The 20178-nt window shown below is 36.9% G+C and overlaps 1 protein-coding gene and 1 pseudogene across 1 annotated transcript; one reads left to right on the plus strand and one right to left on the minus strand.

The window, feature by feature from the left end:
- Nucleotides 1-564: 564 nt before the first annotated feature.
- Nucleotides 565-9148, minus strand: LOC120114384 (annotated as a pseudogene).
- A 1200-nt stretch (nt 9149-10348) lies between these two features.
- Nucleotides 10349-11928, plus strand: LOC120114383 (glyoxylate/hydroxypyruvate reductase HPR3). The gene is made up of 2 exons (XM_039135321.1): nt 10349-10846; nt 11263-11928. Exons 1-2 carry the CDS (start codon nt 10388-10390, stop codon nt 11782-11784), a joined length of 981 nt encoding a protein of 326 aa, XP_038991252.1. The 5' UTR covers nt 10349-10387; the 3' UTR covers nt 11785-11928.
- Nucleotides 11929-20178: the final 8250 nt, after the last annotated feature.

Genomic DNA, 20178 nt, shown 5'->3' on the forward strand with positions numbered 1-20178 from the left:
TACTCGTATCTAACACTCGCTCACCCCTTGTAACCAAGTATAGATGTAGACTACCCTTTCTTTTCTAATTTAATAAATACTAATAATAGATGAAGTAAACAAAAAAAAAAAAAGTAAATGGTAATCATAACAGAAGATCAACGGGAACAATAAGAGTTCTGATAAAAACCCCATAAAAAGAAATATATAGTCGTTCCATGTGCCAAAAAAGTACATACAAAGTGCATTCATTATATAGAATAGAAACATTGGAACACAGATGTTTGGAGCTTCAATCAAGGTAAATTTCTAGAAGAAAAAGAGTCCATAAAAGGTGCGCATACAATATTCAGAAAGTTGTTCGAAAGGAATTCCATATGGTTTTATTTTTCAAATCCCTACCTTATGCATTATCAAAGCTCCAAAACATTAGTCATTAGTAACAACGAAATAAAGCAACTGAGGTTAGGAACTTGGGAAGACCAATAACCGACAACAAGAATGGTTGTTTTAGTTTTAAACGAAAAAGCCCTTAGATATTATAGTAACTTTTTTCAGATTCTCAAGAATGTGAATATAAGTTGATTCAAAATCAAATAAAAAACATAGACACAAGAAAAAAATATCAAAGGAACAATATGAATCCAGTCATCACAGATAGCAGACTAAGAGCTCCCTCCCTGACTGAAACAGAAAGGAAAGCCGTTTTGAGCAGGAAAAAAAAGGTACATGGCCTCAGTAGCTCATTACCGATTACAGCTGCACAAGGAAATGACTTGCAAATTGACTCTCATCATCCAAATCCAGGAGGCACATCAGGGTCCTCATCACTGACATCACATGGCTGCTTCCGGTCAATATCTTCAGAAAATCCAGGTGGCACACCAACATCAACACCACCTGCCTGCCCTACCTGTGAATGACTGGGCTGTTTCTTACAGTTTTCCACATCCCCATCATAAGGCCTAGGAAGTTGCTGCTTTGCTTTGTGATGCTGTTGACGGTGGTTGCTGTGACGATTATTTGACAGAGAGAAACCTGGTGGTTCTTTCGGCTCGACATCAGATAATGTTTCACCAACTCTTCTAGTTGTAGCCTTAATGGTACCATTATTCTCAGACTCCTTTTCAACACGTACCATTTCACACATGGACGATTCACCCTTTTCTTTCCCATGAGGATTAGCTAATTTACTGTAAACATATTGTACTGTTTCTGTAATTTCGCTTCTCATGCCACCTTCTGATCTTATTATTCCCCATAGGCTATCCGAAATTTGGCCCATCACTTTGTTCCTAGCGGTTATAAAACATTAGAAGTATCAGATTAACCTCAACAATCTTGAATAAATGGAAATCAACCTACACGAATTATTTTTTTTTTGATAAAAAATGCATCATTAAAAAACCCCTTCATACCCTACATGTTATAATAAACATAACATGAAGGGCATAGGAAGAAGGAAAAGAGTGTCTCTAACTTTTATTAATGAGAACCATAATACACCTCCACACCTACATGACTAACTACTAACAACATAACCTTTAAGCCACAACTGTGGATACATAACACACCCTAATAACTCCCTTAAAAAACAGTCAAGATATAACACCTCTAACCACAATAGAAACCCAAAAATCAACCTATACCAGCTTTTGCTAATTCATCCGCTTCCAATTTGCAACTCTCGGAATATGCCTTGTAATAATACCCTTCATTTCCACACGAGTAGCTATATCCGTCACCAAGGATTTAAACAAAGGAGTACTAAGGTCCAGATTTTTAATCCACTTTAGAGCATTAGTCGAATCTGATTCCAAAATAATCCTCTGGCTTGGACTGTAACCAACTTCCTCAGTAAGAATCAACCCTCTTTTGATCGCCAAAAGCTCTACAAGTAAAGGAGGACCTCCCCTACCTTCTCTGAAAACGACCCAAGCACCGAACCACTCCCATCCCTAATCAATCCACCAATTCCCCCCTTATCCCAACCTTTGACCATTGCACCATCAACATTTACTTTTAAAAAACCTTCCGGAGGAGGACTCCAACTAGAAGGAGGAGGAGTCCTCTTATTCAAATTACCATTACAGTCTGCTAATTTTAAGTCCCCCATCAAGGAATCGAAAGGAATATGGACATCCTTAAATGAAGTTCCAAACCACGAAACAATTCTGAACCTTGTAATGAAGAACAACAACGCAGAATCAACCTTTCCTTGCTGGAAAATCACCTCATTCCTACATTTCCAAACCGACCACAACACAACCCTAGGGATAAACTTCCATATGAAAGATCTTGGAACTAACTCATCCCACGCAATTAAGAATTCCATCAACTTAGCCGGAACCACAAAGCAAACATTCCAGAACTTTAAGAACTTAACCCAAAGGTCCCACGCCACATCACAGTGCAGAAACAAATGTGAGACCGACTCATTACACTTCCTGCACAAAGAACACACAGTGTCTTCCACCCCAGTAACTCATCTCTTTAGCAGTTCCTCCTTCACCGCTACTATGTGATGAGCAAGTTGCCAAACAAAGGTTTCCACTCGTGGTGGAGCTACCCCCTTCTAAACATATCTTTCCCAATTACCTTCTACTTCATCATTACCCTCTCTATCAAAATACAATTGCATGCATGATTTTGCTGTAAAACAGCCTTCACCAGTTCCCAACCAAACCCAACAATCATCCTCAACTAATGATAATGAGTAACTGTTCAAGAGAGAGATAAGCTGCAGCCACTGTTCAACCTCCCAATCCACCAGATTCCTTCTTGTCTGAATATCCCAGACCCCACCCGAGTCAGTACACAGCCTGAACTCTGCAACCTTCCCCCCTTTGTTGTTCGACAGAGCAAATAACCTTGGAAACCTATCCTTCAGAGGAACCGTACCCAACCATAAATCATACCAAAACTGCACTGATTCTCCATTCCCAGCTCTAACACACAAATTTTTTCTAAAACAATCCCCAAATGCATCACTTGAAAAGAAGTTCTTAACAACTCCTCTCCAAATCCAAGAAGTACGTGTTGTCCAAGTATTCCGGATCATCATTGAATTTGGATCCATATTGTTTACACAACAGACCACTGTTTTCCACCAAGAGGATTTTTCTACAGCAAATTTCCACACCCACTTCCCCATAAGAGCCCTGTTTAAAAGCAACAGATTTGGATTTCCCAAACCCCCCAACTTCTTTGGCTTACACACTAATTCCCATTTGACCCAATGGATGTTCTTTTTTTCTGTCGATCCCCCCCAAAGAAAAGACGCCATTATAGAATTTAATTTGTTGAGAACACTAATAGGGATCCTAAAAATAAAAAGGTAATAAATTAGAAGATAGCACAACACTGATTTAACCAAAACTGCCCGTCCAACCAAAGATAAAGACTTTGCCTTCCACCCAGCCAAACTATTTTAAAATTTTTATACCACCGATTCCTACAAAGAAAAGGAATTCCTCTTAGCCCCTAACGGTAGACCTAAATACTACGATGGAAAAGCTCCTCTTGCACAACCTATTTCCTTGGCCCAAGAAGCTAACTCCTCCTCCCCCACATTGATTCCAAAAATTCTGCTCTTATTCAAATTCAACTTCAGCCCCACCAAAAATTCATAAATTAAAAGCACCCTTCTAATATTCACCAAATCATGAGTAGATGCCTTGCTAAAAATTATTAAGTCATTCGCAAATTGAAAATGTGATAACATGAAAGAACGACCCATCGAGCCTAATTCAAAACCCGCAAACAACCCTTTGTTCACTGCTTTCACCAACATTAGATGTAACAGTTCGCCTCCCAAATTGAACAGCATAGGAGATAATGAACAACCCTGTCTTAATCCTCTAGTAGTGTATATTCTCTCTGTAGGTGTGCCATTTACCAAAACCGAAATGGAAGCTGTTGAGATACACTTGTACATCCAAGAACTCCATCTATCTCCAAACCCCATTTTGCTCATTATTTTCACCAATATCCTCCAATCAACCGAATCATAGGCTCTCTTGAAATCCACCTTAAAAACAACTCCCTTCAATCCTTTTTTCCTCCAACACTCAATGCCCTCATTTGCTATAAACGAACAATCCAAAATATGTCTCCCCGGTATAAATGCAAATTGAGATGGACTAATAACTTCACTAATACACAAGCTTAACCTTCTCGCTAGAACTTTTGAAAGAATTTTATAGAAACCCCCAACTAGGCTAATTGGCCTAAAATCTTCTAACCCCTCCGGATTGGCCTTCTTAGGAATAAGAGAAAGGAAAGAGTGATTGGTGTCATTATCCCAGTCCTTTCCTCATAAAATTCCTTAAAAAACAGCAACAAAACTTCCTTCAAACTTGACTAGAACTTCTTGAAAAAACCTAAATTCAGTCCATCCGGGCCAGGTGCTTTGTTACTATCCGAGTTAGCAATTACACCCCAAATTTCCTCTTCAGAAAAAGGCTTCTCAAGGGCCAATCTCTGCTGTTCCGAGAGTTGTAAAAAATCCATGTCCAGTTCCTCCACTCCTAATGTATTTTCCTGATTAAACAACCCCTTGAAGAAATGCACCACTGAAGATTTAATTAATTCTAGATCTGAAATGTCTTCATTGTCTACTTTGATGGATTTGATACCATTTCTCCTACCTCTACCTCTTGCACATTGGTGGAAAAATCTAGTGTTCTTATCCCCTTCCAAACTCCACTTCAATCTTAACTTTTGTAGCCAAATCGATTCCTCTTTTTATACAAGTCCCACAACTCTTTCTTTGCTTCCACTAAATTCTTCATAGACACCAAGGGGAGACCTTGTTGCAATTGAAGTTCCTTCTCATGAATTCCTTTCTCCAACCTATTTATTCTCTCGGGGAACTCTAAATACCCCTTCCTAGACCATTTCTTCACTGCTTCTTGCACCCCTTTTAATACAGTAGAAATCAGTTGTCTATTCTCCACTCTACATAGCTTGTGCAGCTCTCCCTCCATCATTCTACAAAAACCCTCCTCTTCCATGACATAGTTAAATAATTTAAACGGTTTCGGTCCCTAATTCCATCCCCTATTTTCCAGTAAGATGTTATGATCTGAAACAGACCTTTCTAAGAGTTTTTGTGTTATCATGGGAAACACTGATAAAAAACTTTGATCCACTAAGAACCGGTCTAGTCTCTCGTAAGTTGGAATTTCTCTATTATTGCACCATGTAAATCGACCTCCAACCATAGGCAAATCCACTAGATTAGCTTTACTCGCAAATTCTCTGAAAGCAAACATTGAAGCTAAATTCACTGCACCTCCAATCTTCTCCTCCTGTGACATAACCACGTTGAAGTCCCCTCCGAGACAGAATGGACTGTCTAAATTCTCCAGAAATAAAAGCAACTCCCCGAAGAACGCCTCCTTCTCTGACTCCACACTCGGTCCATACACATTTATGAACCAGCAAGACCCTAGTACCTCATCAATAGTACCCTTAACTGCTACAAATCTCCTATGAATGATCTCCTCTTGAACCTGACACTCTTTTTCATTCCACAAAGTAATCAGAACACCAGCAGAACCTTCAGCTGCTGAAACTGCCGTAGCTGTCAGCAAATTTCCTCCCATTTTCCTCACTACCGATTGATTCACCACTTCCATTTTCGATTCCTGAATGAATAAAACTAAAGGCTTTCTCTCCTCCACAACCCTCCTAACAGCTCTAGCCTTTACCCTCCTACCCAAACCTCTAATATTCCAAGACATTAAATTCCAACTAGTCATCAATATCCAGCTATATCCCTAAAATCCAGCACCCCTTAATTACCCCCTGTACTTCTTTCTCCTTTATCAAAGGAATCATTTTGTTCATAAAAGCTTCTTTCCCCCCTCTGAATGTGACCCCTAACAATTCACTTACGTTCCAACACTCCAAAGCTTCTACCCCATCCACTTCCTCACTGTTATAAGCATGCTCCGAACTTGTACCAATACGGCTCCTAGATCCCCCCCTCCTTGATCGTGAATAAACACGTTTGCACTTACCCCTTCCCACTCTACTCCCAGATACAGTCTTCCCAGAATTTTTATGAGCAGACACAGAAACAAACCCCTCCTGCAGGGAAGTATGATACTGCACACCATTGAATCCTGTTGTAGTAGTACAATAATCTTTGCTTAATCTCTCCTTCTCTTGATCCAGCCTACTCCTCACCTGTACTACCGGGCCCCTAAGAAACCCACTCCCACAGTCAACTTTCTCATGCTCATTGGGAGGATCTCCCAGACATTTCCCATTTTCTCTCCCTTCATTAACTTCTTTTGACTTTTCCTGCTGGATGGAGACATTACCTGCCTCAGTCCCATCTTTGCACAGGTCAAACGTATTTTCCATTCCTATGTTTAAATTCAAACCCCCCTCGGTATTTGTGTGTATCCCTGGTTGGGAACTTCTAACCCATTCGTCAACCCTATTTTGGGATTCTGACAGCTCCTTCTCTCTCACCTGCTCTCCCTGTCCATTTTGCACTTCTTCATTGCTCCATTCCGAAGAACTTTTCTCCCATGGGTCTTCTGCAACTTCTTCCTCCATGTCTGTTAACTCAGGAAAAAAATCCTCCACACATTCAACCTTAATTTTAATCATGAACTTCCTCCCATATGTATTGATGATGACATGTTCGGGAATATCAAATGGACTCTCAACCCTTAGTAACAACTGTGCCACTCTGCAATCCACTCTATGTGCAGTTTGATCTTGAATTCTAATTAACTTGCCCCATCTGGATGCTAAACTAGAAAAGAACGGGACCGACCAACAATTTAATGGAACACCAACCATTGAAATCGCACAATAAGCTAATGGGATGCCCCCCTCGTCCACAACCGGATCTAATAATTGAAACCAAAACGACAGAGCTTCCCATCTTTCTTCCATTGCAATTCTTCTCTCCTCGACCGACTGAAAAACTACAAGACACACATTCTTTGCAAAACCCCACCTAATCACTTTCGCCTTGAAGCCCTCGTTCCGTAAGGCTTTCTGCACAAAATCAACTTCAAAGATATCTTTACAAATGCCAATAAGTGAAGATTTCAACCATATTCTCTCTTCCACTGGGATAAAGACTTCCAAAGATTTCTTCTCCTCTTTTTTATTCCCTTGACTGCTTAGTTGAAGGCCCTCTGGAACTTTTTTCACCCCAACTACCGTATCTCTATACGTTCTTCCATCAAGGAACCTATTCATCCTCTCCATTTGCTCTGCCACTTGTGCTGGAAAAATCATTCTTCTTCCTTTCAACTCACCTGTTTCTACCCTTTTTGAACCCCCCGCTCTAAACCCTTCACGACTCTTCATCTCAGATAGCTTGTCATATTTAGCTACTGACACAGAAATTATCTTCCCATCAACCCTAACATTATTCGTCTTCTCCACCGCATTGCATAGATCCTCCTTGCTTGCAAAGTGAACGAACGCAAACGTGCAATCCTTATATTTCGGTCTGTTATTGATAAATGGAATGAACACCCTAATGACTTTGCCATGATAACTAAAAAGTTCCCCTAATGTTCTTCTGCTCACTCTCCGACTAAGATTATCAACAAACACAGACCAAGTACCCCCTCCATGGACCTCACTCACTTTTCCATCAGAAAACTTGCACTCTCGCTCTCTCACTCTCTCCATTTCTCCCACTTCCATTCTAGTTAACCTAAACGAATTATAAAATCTGGTGAAGCATATTTGAAGATTAAATGAACAGTCTAACATAAGCTTGAACAGAAAAGAAAATTCTGAGTTAATATTCTTCTCAAGAAGTGATCCCAATTTATTATGATATTAAAAAAGTGCCATCCTTTTTATCCAGGAACACACGAGATTTCCGCTAAGGCCACTATGGATTAAAGTCATTAATAACTTTGAAAAAAGGGACCACTCACCCAACTTCATCATGTATGGCATCTGATAGTGTCTTAGTTTCATGTTTTCAGCACCTGGACGATTAAGTGCTGTTGACTGCTTCACAGCAGCAGTGATGCTGTTGCGTAATTCTTCCTGCAATTTATTGCCTTATTAAGAAATTATAAAGTCACCTGATTACAAAAATGCTATTTTCTCCACATTCATTTACGATAACAAAATTATAAGAGCTGCGTTTGGAATGTTCTGGAGTTGAAAGTGTAGTCCCATGAATCCGTTAGTAAAGAAAACAATTATACTCTACAAAGATCCAAATGAACAATTACATATATCTAAACAAGTTTAATCTTGCAACGTTCTTTATTTCCATACAAGCAAGCAATTGAAAGCAGTACCACTTGCTATTCAATCAAGTTAGCAAAGCAATTTGAATAATTTAGTCAACCAAACTTTTGCTATATGATCAAATAAAATTCAATCAATGTAAGATCCTTTAGGACCAAAAAGGGCTGTTTTTGAAGATCAAAGAGTAGAACGATGCACAATAGTAAGATTTTTCAATGATCTAAAGCAGTAAAATAGCTTAATCAACCAGTACGGCACTTCGATTGCGGAGTTAAGCACAGATAATAAATCACTGTAAGCTATTTCTTCAGGACAACCAACCAAAACCAAGCTTTACAATCGCAACAACAGATGTAATATAAATATTTTTTGTTGCAAGAAAAAAATTATACCCATCGAAGATACCCAAAACTCAAAATCATAGTCTTGGATTTGAAATTAACAAATTATACCCATCGAAAATACCCAAAACACAAAATCTGGGCAAAACCCATTGAAGCATACAATCAGATACAACAAGCACGGATGCTTACAGGCCACCCAAAAGTTCAGCATTCCAAAAATTTTACCTTAATACCCGCTAAAAACAAGTTAGTTTCAAACTTAGGAAAGTAAAAGAATAAGATAAAATCAGCAATAAAAGAAGTAAATAGCATACGTTGTCCTTGAGCTTGCGGACGATTTTGAGACGGAGCTTGTCGAAATCACCATCATCTTTGAGTTTTGCAATTACCTCTTCTTTGCTAATCTTCTTGTTTTCTTCTCCCATTGACTGCATTTCATTCAATCTTTTCTGTTGCCATAAACTATATGTGGTCTTTTAACTGGCAACGGAGACAAACGTTGTGCTCGGATATTGTGCGTGTCTTCTAGGGTTTTTCACAGATTTCAATTCGTTTCCAACTAAAACAAAATTGGGATTTAATTTAGACAGTCATGGTTTCACCATAGTAATTACGATTAAAGTACACAAATAATCATTATATATCATAAAAGAATAATTAATTTTAATGAATCTAATAATAAATTTATAATAGTTTTTTTCATAGAGAATTTATATTAGTTAGATAAATCTAATAATTATTTATACTCTTTATCTCAAAACAATAATTTCCTAATACACAAAATGAGCCACATAAGCATTTTTACCTTTTAACATTGTTTTGTGATATTTTTTTGTACTTTATCACAATAATTGTCATTCGAAAAATAAAATTAAATATAATATAAAAAAAGATTAATATACTTCTGACAGTTGACTTTGACTTTAATATGTAATTTAACCTCTGATTTTCTGGGTAAACTGGACATTTAACTGTATCTTTGAACTACGATTTGATCATTGAGTTTTTGTTATGTACAATTTAACGCCGACTTTAGCTTTAATATACAATTGGGTCCAATTACATTTTTGTACATTTATTTGTAAACTAAAAATGTTCTAAAGTGCTAAGATTTACATTTCAAATTTTAGTTTAATAAAAATCAAAACATTTGATCAAGGATACATTTGTTTTACAAAACAGGGGCCAAATTGCCGCTCAAAGCTAAAGTCGGGGGCCAAAAAGGTATATTAACACTCTGGAAATTAAAAAGAGATTTTGTTGAGATTTAAAACTGGGCCATGTCCATTTAGACCCAGAAAATATATGGGTCATCATCGGCCCGAGCCATGCAAAATGTCTTGAGAATGTTTTGGGCTTATAGCCTAATGATTCTTGGGCAGCTTAAACTTGTTTTCCTTGAAGCTCATTCAAAACAATTCGAGTCATTGACTGGTCATTGGTAAAACCAGTAATGTTTGATTGAGAGAGAAAGGTTTTTTTTTTCTCTGAGCGTGGAGCCTTTGCATTTAAAGAGCAAACATAGAAGCTGATCACTAACAACAGAGTTTTAACAATACGCACATTTGGACTTGAATTGTTGAATCCAGAATATAGAGGGACTAAATAATTAACATACTAATAGTATAAGAACCTGGAGCATATTTTAACAAAAATATAGACTGTGTCCTTTTCAGCTTCCTTCGTCTCAGTGAATGAATGGTCCCGTTTTTCCTGTAACCTTAAAACTGTTGTATTCCTCTAATAAATAATCGTGAATCCATTTTCCCCTTAAAATTTCTAATAAATAATCGTGAATCATCTCTGTGCTCGAAATGGCCACCGTTGAAGAGGAAGAGCCGCCGCTTGTACTTGTGCACCGCCCACCCAACTTCAACTTTCCATTTAAACACCGTCTCCAAACCCGTTTCTGTCTCCTCGATCCTCTGGACTCGGATCCTCCTGAGTCGACTCATTCCTTCTTTTCCCGCCACTCTGCTTCTATACGCGTCCTGCTCTGTGTCGATCCCACACCCATCACCCGTGACCTCCTCTCCCTCCTCCCTTTCCTCCAGCTTATCGTCGGCTACAGCGCTGGAGTTGACCACATCGACCTAGACGAGTGCCGCCGCCGGAACATCACCGTCACCAACGCCGGGAAGGCCTTTTCCCCCGACGTAGCTGACTTGGCCGTGGCCCTCCTTATAGATGTTCTCCGAAGAGTTTCCGCCGGTTTCCGGTACGTTCGGGCTGGGTTGTGGGCTCGTAATGGGGAATTCCCGCTTGGGTTCAAGGTTTGGTTTTCTTTTGTCCTTTGCATGATAAAGATTGTAATTTTCATCTCATTGGCTTTCGAGGTTTTCGGTATGAAACAATTTGGTTGATTATTAGCAAAGGTGCTTGCTTACAATAATGGAAAAAGGAGTTTCTTTAGCAACACTGCATTTTTCTTTGTGCATTTCTTGGTTAAACTCTTCTGCAATATGATTACCAGAGCAAAGCAGAACGCAGAAACTAACTTATGCTACACATTCATGTTTTCTTTTCTTTTTTATATTAATTTCGGGTGATTACAATTTAATATCAGTTCATAATTTTCTTAATTAACTGAGAATGAATCTCGAAAGAACATTTTTACCGCTCAATAGTTTCCACATTCATATGTTTTTTGAAACTAACTAATGGGGTTGCTTTTCCAACATGGGTGCAGTTAGGAGGAAAACGAGTTGGAATAGTGGGCTTGGGAAGCGTAGGCTCTGAAATTGCTAAAAGGCTGGAGTCATTCGGCTGTGTTATTTCCTACAACTCGAGGAGGAAAAAACCATCTGTTCCGTTCCCATGGTATGAAAATGTCTATGACCTTGCAGTCAACAGTGATGCTCTGGTTGGTTGTTGCGCGCTGACAGAAGAAACTCGGCACATGATTAGCAAGGATGTCATGACTGCCCTGGGGAAGGAAGGAGTGATAATAAACGTGGGGCGCGGGGCTCTGATCGATGAGAAGGAATTGGTGCGGCTTCTGGTTGGAGGCGAGCTTCGCGGTGCTGGTCTGGATGTGTTTGAGAATGAGCCTGATGTTCCACAAGAGCTATTCTCGTTGGATAATGTTGTACTGTCTCCCCATTGTGCTGTTGCCACTCCCGAATGCTTCGATGCCCTGGAGCAGTTGATCACAGCCAACCTCGAAGCATTCTTTTCCAACAAACCTTTGCAGTCGGTTGTTGAATTTTAATGAATGGACAGCCTAGTTTCGGCAAAATAGCCGAAATAATGCCTATGGGGTATATTATTTCCAAAAAAATGCACTTTGCTTATTATTTTCCTAAATAGGGTGATATCTACGGTGAAACCATGAATGTCTTGGATCTATGGGCGCCTTCAATGTAATTTTTCCTATGCAAAATGGTTTTGGAAATCTTGGCGTCTTTGGGTTTATTTAATACCAATGCTTAGTAATAATTATTTAAGGCAATGCAATGATTCAACAATAATTACATGCATTTAATAATGTTTTTATTTTAATATTTAAATAAAATCTTTAATTTAATATTTTAATAATATTTAATAATGATTTGATAATAATATTTGATAATAATGAATTAATAATTATTTGATAACATTTTACTCCTTACTAAAATGGAAAATTGAGATCTATAATGAAAATATTTTTGAAATAATTTTTACTAAAAGTTTCAAACTTTAATCGAGTCAAAAACACATTTGACAACATCGATACCGTTGTTTTCCAACGGTTGAATTTTTTAATTTAAAAATATTTAATGATTTGATACTAATGATTTAATAATGATTACTAATAATGATTTAATAATTATTATTAATTTAAAAATAAGAAATGATTTGATACTAATGATTTAGTAATGATTATTAATAATGATTTCGTTATGGTCGTTGCATTTGTTCAAGAGTTTGTTCATCATAATCAACCTGCTCATTTACCAAAGGCATATGATCCAGTGTTGTAAATATATGTCCACCACCACTATGCTCTCCCATCTGAGGACAAATACTCGTATTTTTCATCATAGATGTCATCTGATCAAAATCATATGTTGCCCCAAATATGGGAGAGAACATGGGTGATTGATGAGGAACAAGTTGAGGAGTGTAGGGTGTAACACCAGAATCACCAAACACTTGATGAAATGATCATGTGTGAACAAAAGATTCTGGTGGGATATTATTCATTGTCGCTTGTTATGCTCCATGGTGAGAATAACTCCCACTCCAAGTCCTTCTTGGTTTATCGGGTCTACCAAATTTTTTCTTATACTCTATAAATTGTCGTCTTTCTCTGTTCGTTGTCAAAAACGACTTTCCATGTTCCCAATAATAATAGGTAATCCGAACTCTAGAAGTCAAAGTCATTCGTTTGTATGGGAGTGAGCGTTGACAAGTATAAACCTCTGTTGTTCCAATGATTGATATGGTTGGCATGCCTCACAACCCAATCCTCACCGACCCTATCCCACCCATTTAATCTGTGGAGAGCGTCATGATTCTCTGGAATTCCTATAATAGGTTGGTGGAAGCCAAACTGCCTCAATACTCTATCGGAAAATTGGAACTCTACAAATACGAAATGGATTAATGGTGTAACAGCACACCAATATTGACAACCCTCCCAGACATGTTGTGGTACGCACGACATAATTTCTCTATCATCGTACGGCCTCCAAATAAACTATAAAATAAAATTATATAGTTATTATTTAATTAAATAATTATAAAATTCAACTAAATAAATAAACAACAATATTATATTATAAACATAATAAAAAATAAATTCCCTAATTAATTTTATATATATCTCAACTTTACATTTGATGTCCATCTTAAACCTAGACTCTTTCATATTATTGTGCGCCAATCCCGTTCCTTCTATTTTATGCCTCCATATGTATACCAATCAAAATAAAATTCTCTAATTATTTATCCTTTACAAAATATTCTTTAATAAATTTAAGATAAAAAAATTAAATAAAAAAATTACCTTCTAGCAAGAGGAAAGCCAACTGTAGTTCGGCTAATCGATGTTAACCATGAAATTCTGTGTCATGCCCATGATTGTAATAATATCGTACATATACCGATTTTAGTCGTATACGCATCATTTACAAATAATGACGTCTTGTACATTTCGCGATACAAGAACACTAATATTGTCAACCCCCTACTATACTGACGGGTAATAAAGAAGTTACCCAAAAAGGGAAATATATCTCCTTCATCGTACGCCAATATTGCCCTCGGTGAATGAACAGGTTGGTTATAATGACAAACTCCTAAACAAGTGCAACGACCACAATGAAATCATTATTGGTAATCATTATTAAATCATTAGTATCAAATTATTTCTTATTTTTAAATTAATAATAATTATTAAATCATTAGTATCAAATCATTAAATATTTTTAAATTAAAAAATTCAACCGTTGGAAAACAACGATATTGATACTGTCAAATGAGTTTTTGACTCGATTAAAGTTCAAAACCTTTAGTAAAAATTATTTCAAAAATATTTCCATTATAGATCTCAATTTTTCATTTTAGTAAGGAGTCAAAATTGACGTTTTAAACTTTAAGTAATAAATATATATATTCGAATAATTGAATATTAGTAAATCAAAAAGAGAAAATAACCTCAGTGACCGAAAATTCCTTATAATATACGATTTTGACCAACTTTTTTTCGATTTGCCAAAATGACCAACAAAATCGCAATGCGATCTCTAAATCGCAACGCGATCTCCAGTATCACAAATCTGTTTCCAGATTCGCAACGCGGTTTTGACTATCGCATTGTGATTTTCCAAATTCGCGTTGCGATTTTAGAAAATTGTAATGCGAATATGTAAATCGCAACGCGATTCTGACTATCGCAACGCGATAATACATAATCGCAATTTGATTCTGACTATCACAACGTAATTCTGACTATCGCAACGCAATTCTGACTATCGCAACACGATTCTGACTTTCGCAACGCTGAATTTCAAATTCGCAACAGGTTTTAGTTTCGCAACACAAATGTTTTGGGTATATAACTACGCAGCAGCAACAACTCATAACCTAAATCCCTAAATCGCAACTCATTCCATCTCCATCTATCACTCTCTCCGGCGACATCCGTTCCTATATCCAACAACATCTTTCCCCATCCGACAACAGGTTTTAGTTTCGCAGCTCGTTTGTTTAGTAAATTAATTTACAATAATAAAATCATCTAATGTTGATCATGTTTGGATAGATTTGTGTTTTGGAGGGTCATAGGAGAATGTTCATGGTGTTTTACAATATATGCCTTTACCCATGAATCTTCAACTAAAACTGTCATTAAAAAGTTAACTTATGAAACTCTAATGTTACGTGTTGCAAATAAATTGAATTTAGATCCCTTAAGTGGATTTAGGATATCTTATCAGAGAAAATGTAAAGTTTATTTGTTAACCGACAATAAAGATGTTGAACGATTCATTGCTTGCGATTTTAGAAAATCGCAATGCGAATATATAAATCGCAACGTGATAATACATAATCGCAACGCGATTCTGACTATCGCAATGCGATTCTGACTATCGCAACGCGATAATACATAATCGCAACGCGATAATACATAATCACAACTCGATTCTGACTATTGCAACGCGATTCTGACTGTCGCAACGCTGAATTTCAAATTCGTAACAGGTTTTAGTTTCGCAACATAAATGTTTTGGGTATATAACTACGCAGCAACAACAACTCATAACCTAAATCCCTAAATCGCAACTCATTCCATCTCTATCTATCACTCTCTCCGGCGACATCCGTTCCTATATACAACGACATCCTTCCCCATCCGGCAACAGGTTTTAGTTTCGCAACTCGTTTGTTTAGTAAATTAATTTACAATAATGAAATCATCTAATGTTGATCATGTTTGAATAAATTTGTGTTTTGGAGGGTCATGGAGAATGTTCATGGTGTTTTACAATATATGCCTTTACCCATGAATCTTCAACTTAAACTGTCATTAAAAAAGTTAACTTATGAAACTCTAATGTTACGTGTTGCAAATAAATTGAATTTAGAGCCCTTAAGTGGATTTAGGCTATCTTATCAGAGAAAAGGTAAAGTTTATTTGTTAACCGACAATGAAGATGTTGAACGAATTCATTACTTACATTAGTGTTTCGCAAGATGATGTTACATTGTATGTTGTTGAACCTAGAAGTAGTGAAGTTGGATCAGTAGCGGGTAGTAATCAACTAAGTTTTTCAACCTCAGTTTATGGTGCTCAAAATTTAATGGTTTCACCACAATTTCATCACCAAGCAAATTTTGTTTCACCACATTTCCAATACCAAACACAATCTCAAAACCCACAACCTTTCATTTCCCTAATCCAAATCCCAATCAACTTTCAGCACCAAATTCTGGTTTTCGTATTGACTAGTTAGACGATGATGAGCCAACAAAAAAAATTGTGAGTACTAGTCAGTATTCGAAATTTGATCTTGGTCAATACCCAGACTTTGATCTTGGTCAATACTCGGATTTTGATGATGTTTCAGAAGAATAAACAGACTCTGCGTGTAATGATTTTGATATTGGTAAATACCCGAATTTTGATGATGAAATAGCCGCTGCAGAGGAAGATGTTGTTGATGATATTGAGGAGGAAGTTACGACTGTGAATGAACATGTTGAACATCCATTCTGTAATTCATATAACCTTGAAGAAGAAAAAGAAGAAGAAGAAATCCCCAAAGAAAATATCACGGGAGTATAACTGGAATATGCCAGAATTACATCAGATACCGGAAGAAGAGTTGGTAAAGATAGCAGTTGATTGTTACACAAAAATTATTCGTATCAAGAAAGATGATTGTTTTGATACAAAGGAAGACTTGAAGATAGCTTTGTATACGAAATGTGTGGAAGATGGCTATCAACTAAAAGTTAACAAATCAAGCAAAGATCGTTTCGAAACAAGGTGTATAATTGACAAAAACTGTACGTGGCGTATGATTGCAAAGAGGATAAAAGATTGCGAAATGTTTCAAGTTAGGACTTTTATTGATAAACATACATGTTCAAGAACCCAAGTTTTTCCTCACCATAGACAAGCAAACAAAAAGGTGTTGGGTGGTTTTCTAGCTGAGTTAATATTTTTGAATGGCAGGGTATATCGGGGAAATGAAATTATGACTGACATGAATGCTCGGTTCAAGATTAGTATCTCATATTTTTAAGCTTGGAGAGCCAAATGTTATGCCTTGGAATTGTTGGGGGGTCACCAGAAGCATCGTTTTCCCAACTGCCGGCTTATTGTCACAATTTAAAGCTGAAAAATCCTGGGTCGGTAACTCATATCAAAACAGATAGAGATGGACGCTTTGAGTTACTGTTTATCGCCATTGGTGCTGTGGTTAGTAAATCAATATAATTTTGTTGACTCATTTTTGTTAGTTACATGCATTTCACATTTAAATGATTATATTTCATGTTTATTTATAGTTGACGGAGCACATTTGAAAGGTCGATACCTTGAAGTAAACTTATTAGTAGTAGTCATGGATGCTAACAATGGGATATTGCCAATAGCTTACGGGGTTGGCAAATTTGAAACCTCTGATTCATGGACATGGTTTATAGGGCATCTTAGGGATTACATAGGTCCTATTAGCAATATGACAATCATATCTGATAGGGCAAACTCAATTGACAACGCTGTTAGAAGGTGTTTCCCAGATGTTTTTCATTGACTTTGTGGTGTTCATTTGTATAGAAATCTAAAATCAAGGTCTGCTGGTATAAAAAATCACAAATGGACATACTGGAATGCTGTAAAAGCTTATCGGGAAATGGATTTTAATAAGCATATAAATTGTTTAAGACGTGTTTTGCCTCAGTGTGCTCAAACACTAGAAGATGTCGGGTTTGAAAGATGGTCAAGAGTACATCAACTTGGAGCAAGATATGGTTTCATAACGTCTAATAGTGCAGAATCAATCAACGCTCTAAGTCGTCATTCCCAGAAATTACCCATTACTATGTTAATAGAGTTTTTTCGAGCCTCTATTTAACAGTGGTACTACAAGAAAAGAAACCATGCAGGTATTATTTCTTTAAATTCGTAACTTATCATATATTTTACTAAGTATTATTTATTTAAATTTACAAGAACATTGGAATATCGTGTTACACCATGGACTGAAAAAAAGATAACGAAACGTGTTGTGAAGTCAACGTCATGGAGAGTTGAACCATGTTCAAACACTTTGTTTGAAGTACTGGATAATAACTTAAATGGGTTTGTCGATCTAAATGCAAAGATGTGTAATTGTATGAAATGGCAAACATCTGGTTATCCGTATGGCCATGTTATAAAAGTTGCTCTTCATCTAAACCAAGATGATTCAAGCGCATACGCTATGGATTGCTACACTACAGAAGTATATCGATAGACTTATGCCGAGATTATCTACCCTATTCCACATCCTTCTGAGTGGGACATACCAGATGACTTACAAACAGTTTTGCCACCAGCCATGGATAGAAGGCTACCTGGCCGACCAAAAAGTCACGATCGTATACCGTCTAAGGGTGAAGAGAAGAAGAGATCAACATGTAGTCGGTGCAAGGTAAGTGGTCATACAAGGTTGACATGTGGATCGCCAGTGCCATCACAATCATCTTTTCCTCTACCAAAATATGGATCCTCATCAAAATCCAAAGCTCATATGGTGTCAAGCAAAAGCCAATCAAAATCGCAATCAAAATCAAAATCTCAATCACAACCGGCTTCACCTTTTGGGACTATTAACTTAGGTGATTTTTAAATGCAAACGTTGTATTATGTGTATTTTATGTGTAAACTTTTAACATTTTCAGTTAGTCATGTATTAGTAACTTGAGTTTGAACATTGCTATGATCTGTTCAGTTGTTATCACTTATTACACATTCATTTGAATATCGCAACGTGAATTTGACTATTATGTGTATTTTATGTGTAAACTTTTAACATTTTCAGTTAGGCATGTATTAGTAACTTGAGTTTGAACATTGCTATGATCCGTTCAGTTGTTATCACCTATTACACATTCATTTGAATATCGCAACGCGAATTTGACTATCGCAACGCAAAAATTGCAACGCGAATTTGACTATCGCAACACGAATTTGACTATCGCAACGCGAATTTGACTATCGTAACGTGAATTTGATTATTGCAACGGGAATTTGACTATCGCAACGGGAATTTGACTATCACAACGAGAAAATCGCAAAGCGTATTAGACTATCGCAACGCGAATTGACTTTCGCGTTGCAATTTTGGCTTTCGCATTGCGATTTTGACTTTCGCATTGCGATTTTGAGTTTAGCGTTGCGAAAGTATACCTTCAACAGGTCTTTTGCCTTCAATATGATGCAGATTGAAATCGACAAATCAATTTTTATATTTCAATCAATTAAACAACCACAAATAAGAATTATTTATACATCAATTAAACAAATCAACTTTTACAAATCAACTTTTACAAATCAATTAAACAAATCAGACTTTTAAGAATCAATTAAACAATCAAAAAAAGTGTACCCCAAACAGTTATTTATGCACCCATACATCAATTTCATGCAGCTCACTTCAGGATTAACTTGCAGAAACCAAACATTTACTCAAACAACACTTTCTACACATCTAAAACCAACAAACATCAAATTATTATTGAATTCTAGGTACTTAACAACACTTGCATTTGACTTACCAATTGTTTATGGACACTTTCATAACGTGGATGCAGGTAGGCAGCGTCTCGCATATAACGCTCTAGCCATAAAATGCCAAAACCACAAGCCTACTGCACCTCTATCTCTATCGGTGGGAGGTAGAAACTGTGTACTTCCTGTCGTCAAACGCTCTAAGCACATGCATACGAGATGACCACAATCCCCTCTGACTTCCTACGTTTATTGTGGCGCGGTCTCGTCTCTGATAACTGTAACATTGAACTTCTTTGGCTTCTTGTTTCCAGAATAAATCCAATAATTAATCGCATCCAAGAATTTAGCCAAATGAGAGCTTCATCCCTTAATAATATCTCTCAAATCAAACAATGATATGTAATTTATCATGCTGTCATATACTATTGTCTTCAGGGATGGGAGTTGAAGCTCGACGAGAAGCCAATGAGTACATTCCAAAACAGGGATAAACACCTGCAATCATAAGTAATAATTCAATTGCGCACTTATTTATGAACACCTTCAAAATATTTAAAAAATAAATACTAACCTTATCGACCTCCCACCATGCAGGATAAAGTTTAGCTTGTCCATTAGCCAACACATATGATTCCTGTCGTTGATTCTTCAAGTGAACTACGTGAAAAGACGTCGGCATAATTGTATATCACGTATTTTTTTTTTCCTCATTTTCTTTATCATTAGAAGACGTGGCACCCATGCATCAATATGTTGTTTTACAAAAAAAGACATATATTAGTGAATTACATAAATTTAAAAAAATTAATCAAAATGAAATATAAGGAAAATATAAGACTTACCCCCCATCGAAATAGCCTTTGTCTTCAACCTCTAATAACACACTCCACCAAGACC

The sequence above is a fragment of the Hibiscus syriacus genome, unplaced genomic scaffold, assembly GCF_006381635.1.
Source record: "Hibiscus syriacus cultivar Baekdansim isolate YM2019G1 unplaced genomic scaffold, ASM638163v2 tig00110223_pilon, whole genome shotgun sequence".
In the NCBI taxonomy this organism is placed as follows: Eukaryota; Viridiplantae; Streptophyta; class Magnoliopsida; order Malvales; family Malvaceae; genus Hibiscus; species Hibiscus syriacus.

Excerpts from the sequence above, each read along its gene's own strand:
- LOC120114383 (XM_039135321.1), top strand. The coding sequence starts at position 10,388 with ATGGCCACCGTTGAAGAGGAAGAGCCGCCGCTTGTACTTGTGCACCGC. Across the intron at positions 10,847-11,262 it reads AATTCCCGCTTGGGTTCAAG|TTAGGAGGAAAACGAGTTGG; the intron begins GTTTGGTTTTCT and ends ACATGGGTGCAG.